Source organism: Solanum dulcamara, chromosome 9 (genome assembly GCF_947179165.1).
Source record: "Solanum dulcamara chromosome 9, daSolDulc1.2, whole genome shotgun sequence".
In the NCBI taxonomy this organism is placed as follows: domain Eukaryota; kingdom Viridiplantae; phylum Streptophyta; class Magnoliopsida; order Solanales; family Solanaceae; genus Solanum; species Solanum dulcamara.
Window position 1 is genome coordinate 1,358,968 of NC_077245.1, and position 7,805 is coordinate 1,366,772.

The 7,805-nt window shown below is 30.6% G+C and overlaps 1 protein-coding gene across 1 annotated transcript; it reads right to left on the reverse strand.

Moving 5' to 3' along the window:
- Positions 1–4,183: 4,183 nt before the first annotated feature.
- On the reverse strand, positions 4,184–6,794 carry LOC129903001 (thaumatin-like protein 1b). Its single transcript, XM_055978473.1, has 3 exons — positions 6,604–6,794; positions 5,541–6,237; positions 4,184–4,828 (listed from the first exon to the last, which is right to left on the reverse strand). The coding sequence occupies exons 1-3, from the start codon at positions 6,668–6,670 to the stop codon at positions 4,609–4,611; spliced, it is 984 nt and encodes a 327-aa protein (XP_055834448.1). The 5' UTR covers positions 6,671–6,794; the 3' UTR covers positions 4,184–4,608.
- Between the last annotated feature and the right edge of the window lie 1,011 nt (positions 6,795–7,805).

Sequence of the window (7,805 nt, forward strand, 5' to 3'; positions counted from 1 at the left end):
AACTCGATCTACTTTAACCATTATATTCAGTTCAACTCGTCTATTCAATACAAACGGTTACAACCGACAGACGATTATTTCATCTTCGTACATGCATCGAACTCTAATAACATTGTATCGTGTCATGGACGCTTTGTCGCAAATCTTTTTTTATTTATGTGAAAGTACAATAAAATGAGAAAGAAACAAAAGAAACCAAACATATCTTATATAGAACTGCTCTTTCAAATGTAAAGTTATGTATATATAGAGAGAGAGGTTAGGACAAGTTCCTAGTAAGTGGCTAAATGTTTCTAACATTTTCTACATAAAGATAACTTACTATTTTCATGTTAAGGGGAAAAAAAGTACTGAACATATAAAAGGAAAAAGAAAATGGCATGTGTCGAATCCTTGGCCATTTGAGATTTTTTTCCTTTTCCTTTTCACTTGGCTAAGCAAAATTTCGGACATTTTCGAATGAACCAAGTAGGTGCAGCAAGTGGTATCCCACCAGGAAAGTTCAGAGATTGATTTTTTCTGTCAGCGCCTTCTCAGTCGAATTCTTCACACTAAATTTGCCTCGTGTGGTTTGTGAGCTATTATACAAGAGTTGATTTATCCAATGCGCATCCATAAAATAGCGATTGCGGGTTTGGGAGAAAATGGTCTTCAAAGAGAGCAAGACATTGGTGCAAAAGTTATGTTGCTTCAGGAATGTTAGGCAACAAAGTGGTTACAAATACAAAAGAGTAAGAGAAATGGCTATGCTGTGCAAATCTTAAAGAAACTTGAATAAGCATTTCGCTCCTATACGTGGATCACAAAAGCCCAATACTGTCGAAAACATTTGCATTGGGCCCAATGAATAACAAGCCCATAAATAACCCAATCCATCTTGTTGAATTAGGTGTTGGGTAAAAGAACTTGAATTCAGGCCAAATTGGTAATTAGTTAGAAAAAGAAATTTCAATTTGATATTGATAAAAAATTTCTAGAATTTTCTAACTTAAATTAAAATAATATTATTGCAACCAAATTAATGAATAAGTTGGTGAATTTCTTCTACTCATTGGGTCGTTTACCAAAGGGAGAAACCCAAACAGCCAAAATGCTATCCACTTAACCTAACTAAAATGACCAAATATTACAACTTACATTTAATGTTAAGTATGTTTTCAATTAGTAACACATTCTGAGAGATAGACCCAAAATTTAGAGTTTATGGTTTTAAATTTGTCATCGTTCTTTAATTATTATAGTTATTGAGTTCGTAATTAAATCTTTATACATATTCAATGAAATTCTTAATATAAATACCCAATCTAAACAAAAATTATTGGATTCATCGGAAATTGTGTAACTAATAGCAATCCAAAAGTACAAGGAAAGGAGTACAAAGTACTTTATACGTACTCCAATTTAGTTGGTAAGGTTGGTTGGTAAATATAAATCAACTTCAAAAGTGATTAAGTGAACAAAATAGTAAAACATATTTGACATAACTACCAATTCATGATTATTGGCTACCAACTTAATGTGGACATCTAGTCAATAAAATTACATAACATGGTGGTTTCATTACATATAAGGAAGCAAATTAATTTCCACCCCACACTGTTGTCAGATAGGGACGGATGTGTTATATATATTAAGAAATATTAGATTTGAACCCATAACTTAATAGTATAATGTGTACAATGCTAAAAATCTTAAAAGTTGAACACTTTATATTCTACCGATCTCTTGTGGTAAGTGACTTAAAACTAATAGAACGCTTATAACATGCCACAATTTGGAGAAAATCGATATCGTTGAATAGTTGACAAAATAAAATTTTCATTTATTAATGAATAAAGCTTACTTGTTGAAGCTAAAATGGATTTTTTACCAGAGATATGTAAGCTTACATAGTATTAGTATAAATATCCTAATTAATTGAGGACTTTTGTCATGATCGTGAGTTTGTTACATCATTATAGATTGCTTCATAGAAGAGCAACACAACTTTTTTCCTTACCTTTATCATTGAAAGTTCAATTAGGTGATATTACAATACCAATAGCAACATATATGATCGGTATAATTTCATAAATATGAAGAAGATTTAATAAGCAGCCTTACTCCTGTTTTGTGAAGGTAAATGAAACTATTCCCGTCTTTTCAATAAACTCTCAACTCAAATAAATTATAATTATATTATATTGCTATGTGAAATTTCAATTTTATTGGCCAAAGGAAAAAAAAACTTTTTAAAGAATTTAAGGTCAAAGTTCGATCACATATCATATCTACAGAAGATTATGCACTAAATATGTCGGGCTATTTTTTCCTTTGCATTGTCCATTTTTTCATGCTGTAGGAAAGTGGACATCCAATAATTCCGTGTTACATGTGATAGATGGATATATGTTATTAATGCCATTAAATTCTTATAAAATTGAAGAAATAGAAAAAGAAAAGGAAAAGACACTACTATTGGCTTAAAATATTATAGAGTAGATCTTTTGCATTCCCCTATAACATATGTATTTCTTTGTGATTTGCCAGTTACCAATTTTTTTTAATAATTCGCACCCTAATTAATTTAATAGTTACAACGTTTTTATGTATGATAAACTTCTAAGCATAAATATTGCATGAACAAAATTCTACTTACCATTTTGGGATTTTTATTTACAAACTTAAGATACAAAGAAAAATTTAGTATGTTATGATCTAACATTTTAATATCAACAATTTTCAGCAAAAAGATACTTTTAAAATTTAATTTTATGAGTTCATCATATTCGAAATTCTACCACATTAATTTCTTCCAAGTCCGTACGTAGGGTTTGAAATCTATTATTTCTGCTTAATTATTGAGTGAGTTTTTGTTACATATATAAAGAGTCTCTATCAAGGCCATCACTTGATTGTTTCATAGTAAAGGTTGCTTATATAAGATATGATTAGTCTTTTCTCTTATTGGTAAGTTTTCTCCAATAAAATGAACATGCAATATGATTTTGGATTAGTAGACAGCTGTTAATTAATTAATCCCTTAATTTGGACATTATTAACTAAATGGATTGTATGTTTAATAATTAAAGCATGACACTGTATAATTTTATATATGCAAATCATGCTACATGTTAATAATTAGTGCCTAATGTATATTATAAGGTACTAATCATAATTCTCAACTAAAACTAATTAGTAGGACAAAAAGACAGTGGCTCAATTATGCATATTGAAGATGACTAATTCAGCATCTTCTAACCGAAATGATCAAAGAGAAAAATTAGTATTGCCTTTTGATAAGAGGTTTCAATCGAGTTCAATAACAATAATAACATATTTTGTGTGAAACACGTTAGAATATTGCAAACCTCATCTCACTTTTGTTGGGTAGAAATTTTGAATTTGGATCCAAAAAATAAAATAAAAATTGGTGAAGAACACATTCTTTTTTATTGAATCGATCACCAATAAAATAAAACATTTAAAATAATTTAACACTATGATTAGTATTATAATCTATTGATAATGTATCTCGGTCACTATTGAAAGTTACTTAATACTTATTTATTTTCCCACCAATGTAGCAAGCTTATACTTCCTCCGTTTCAAGTCTAACACTTATATAATAGCCGATCATCAATTGGAATGACTTTTTTTTTTTTAAATATCTTTCAAAAAGAATAACCCTTTTTTTTAATAAAATTTTAATTTCAATTTTTCATGTGACATGTTTAAGGTCATAAGATTAAAATTAAAAAATATTTTGATATATTTGACATAATTTTAGTTTAGAATCATAAAATAAAAAAATATATATTTTTTAAAACTTCGTGCGAAGTCAAACTAGGCTATTCTATTTTATAGAAAGGGGGAGTAAAATTTAGTGCAACAAGCAATATCACTATCCACGCCTTTAGCCACTACTTTTATTTTATTTTGTACAACCTTTTTGGAGCTTATAATTCTATTAATTTAACATAATGCACTCCATGTTCTTTTCATTTCTTTTGAATCTTCCCTAGATAATTAAATAACAACACATTGTCATTATAATTCTACAAATGAAATTTTAAAAAATAAAATGTATACAAATCGTAATCTTATTTTTATAAAATAGAGATGTTCTGATAGATCCTCGTTTCTTTAGGCACACGTTAATCGATTGCAATAAAAAAAAGACAAAGAAATTTATGAAAAATCATAAAAAATAAACTAACAATCCATTTTCTAAAGTGTATAAAATTTCCACCAAATAGATATATATAGCATATTATACATAATTTCTAAAACCTACCTAACAAATGAATCTCCCTCTCCTAAACCTAATCCCAATCTTAATTCAAATTAAAAATAAAAACTAATAAAATAAAATAACCTCAAAAATCTAAATTCGTGGCTATAGAGGTACCTCTCCTTTCACCAATAAAAAGTTGAGTAGGTGTTCGTCAAATAAATTGACACGTAAGCTTTCTGCAGGTGACTCATCTCCCCGTCACATGGGCCCCATGTGGGTCACAAGGCCCAATTAAATGGTCCACACCTCAAATTCCGACAAAATAAGATGGGCCGGGTCGGGCCGGACTTTCCACTAATGTATTTGAGTGTAAGCAAAGTCAAAAATAAAAATTAGAAGAGCTGATGATGCAACTGGAAAGTGGCAGTCAGCAAGGCGACGGCACCGGCTATGGCCGGTGAACTGACCACGTGCATGCACGTGGTTAAAGATGCACTGCTGATATCCCATGCACCATCATATACCATAGAGTTGTTGATCGTCGATGGCTCGTTGTTGTTGTTATTGTCTTCTGGTTCTTGATTTTGTCCACTTGATGATGACGACTTTTGACTGCAATTGAAATGTACGATCAGTTATATGAATTTTTACTACATATCATTTTAATAATGATTCATAATGCTATACTCACAGTAATATTATTGGTCCAAGTTTTGATTATATATATATATATATATTAATGTAATTCTTAGATAGTAAAGATAGAAACGATTTGAATAGATCATCGACTAGAATAAACATATCACAAACAATTAAACTGAATCCTCAGAAAACTTGGACAGTTTGGCTAATTGGGTTTTCAATGGGCTTCTCGGAAAGGAAAATTCAGAGCCTTGGGTTCAGAGAATCTCTCTCTAAGCCGTTAAGTTTGATATCTTCCCAATTTCCAAAGCTGACATAGTTTGCATACGAAAGTACTAAATACCCCCCTATATATCACCACATACCCCTATACAATGACCTCAGATGTAATTTTAGAAATATTAAAATATCCTTATTGATCACTATATGTGGAACTCATATCCCTACAAAATGATCTCATTTATTATGTTAAAGTCCTAAAGTACCCCTACTAATCATCCTATAGCCCAATAGATCTCATAGATATTGTCTTTTACATTGAAAGTAACGTCCTAACGTTCCATTCGACAGACCACATTCCTAACTCGGATCCCAATGTATTTCCCATCACCCCCCATCCCATTACAAAAAGCAAAAATGAATCAATTGAATAAAGAATTGACAAGAAATTAAGTAAGTTTACCTTGTATTAGGAGAAGGACAAAACGTGATGAGATAATTATTAGCGCCAACACAAGTAAAGGTACTCGTTTTATCATCGTAAGCAAAGCTGTAAGCACTCGGACAAGCTTTCTTAAACAACATCGAATACGACGACGGTTTACACGTCGTCGGATTATTATACGCGCCGGCACAACAATATTCATCTTGCCGGAAAGCTTCACACGCGCTCTTACACGCGACATTTTCACCTCCTACGCTCATCACTTTAAGCTCCGATGGACACGCGCCGTTCAAATCCACCACGCATCCGGTACTCGTACAGTTGTTACCGGTACCACCTTGTGGTACCACAAGCATGGGCAAGTTGTACCCATCGACTAAACTGACGTCAAAGAAATCCATCCCATTAGAGCCGTCGAGTGTGAATTCAGCTAGAGTTGCCGGCGGTGCAGCGTTACCGCCGGCACATTCGAGCTTACCGGAACCGCAATCGCCGGTGGCGCAGGTGAATTTTCCGGTGGAATCTTCGGTACAATGTGTACGAGCCCAAAATCGACCACCCCATGAAGTGGGTACATTAATTGTTTTGGATTCGCCTTTTTGAAGAACAAATCCTGTGGTGGAAAGTGGAGCAATTCCAGAGTTGGATAATAAGCCAGGCCAAATTGTTTGCTGGCATTTATTCACCATTGTAAAAGTTACAGCTGAATTTACACCTATATTTCATAAACCCAAGTAGGCAAAAAAATCAAATCTTTGAACATTAATTGATCTAAAATTAGCTCTGAATCATGCATCAAAACAGAGCAAACAGACAGAGAAAAAAAAACAAATCTTGAATACTACTTAATATAAAATGAAAGCTCCTAAAGATAAATATGCAAAAAAAAAAAAGGATCAATTTTAGTTTCCTCTCATTACTGTAAATTTTTGTTTCTGAATTATTACCTGTTGGAAAGAGCTATAAACAGAGTAAATAAACAGAGTTTCATTTATAAGATCCAAAAGAGAATTTAAAGATAAAATTCAAAGTGTTTTTTGTCTTTCTTTCATTGTCAAATCTTTGTTTTCTGAATAATTACCTGTTATGAAAAGAGCTGTAAGAGTTAAAAACAGAGCATAGAGACAGAGCACTTTTACTTGCGCCATTGAAGAAGAGGAAGGTGGGAATATTAATTTAATGGTGCAAAAGGGAGTTGGAGAATCAAAATCCCTAGCCTTTTCCTTCTTCTCCTTCCTCTTGAAAATGGAAAATGGAAAATGGAAAACGAGAAATGTAAGGGAGTTTTTTGGTAAGAAGTGCGAGGAGACATTTATAGAAACGAAAAAGTGTAACGTTGAAGGAGTGTGGGACCAGCCAAGTAGTCATTATTTATTATTCCGTTTTAATTTGTTCGTCTTATTATTATTTTTATATAATATATAAATATGTCTATTAAATTAAATTAAATTAATATTTATATTTTTTCAATTTTGAGTGTATACGGATAAGAACTTTAATTTTTAAAAATAAAACAAATACACTTATCACATAAGATGTAGGAAATAAAATTATCATGTAAAATAAAAATATTTATTTATTTAATTTAATACAAACTTAAATAATTATTTTTACACATACAAAATTAAAGAACATAAATTTAATTAAGATCAAATTAAAGAAACACATTTATTTATTATACCTATCATTTTTTGTTCAGTTTCAGAACCAATGTAATTTTTTTAAAACAATTTTTAATTCTAACTTAAAAATCACATTAGCCAAAATTATTTTTACTAATAAATTTTTATCTCAAATTAAAATAAAGAAAATACTTTTTAGTCAGCAATAAAATATAGTTATAGTAACCTCTAAGAAACACTAGAGGGTCGTTTGGTTGAGAACAAACTATTCCATAATTAATTATTTGAAATTAATTATCATGGAATAATGTGGATAACTTATCCTATCATGTATATAGAATAACTTATTTTATCACTATGTTATAAGTGGTGGATAAGTTCTCCAAACTTGTCAATCATAAAAAATGCAAAAATTTTATTCTTAAATTATCTTTCTATCCTAAAATTATTTATATTTATCCTTTAAATCATATAATTCTTAATTGATATAAAATTCGTTTTGAGCAGAGTTGTATAAAATTTCGATATTTACACCTATAACACGGTAAGCAATAAAGTGTTTTGAGAAAGAAGGGTGTACAGGAAAGTCCAAATTGAATTTGTCATTTTTTGCGTATTAACTGCTTGCTGTAATCTTTTACTTTACTTTTTTTTTTTGTTT

Bases quoted from the DNA above. Each gene is read 5' to 3' on its own strand.
- LOC129903001 (XM_055978473.1), bottom strand. From the start codon at position 6,670: ATGGCGCAAGTAAAAGTGCTCTGTCTCTATGCTCTGTTTTTAACTCTT. The intron at 6,238-6,603 runs GTAATTATTCAG...TATGAAATATAG, and splicing joins TACAGCTCTTTTCATAACAG to GTGTAAATTCAGCTGTAACT. The intron at 4,829-5,540 runs GTAAACTTACTT...TTTCAATTGCAG, and splicing joins TGTCCTTCTCCTAATACAAG to TCAAAAGTCGTCATCATCAA.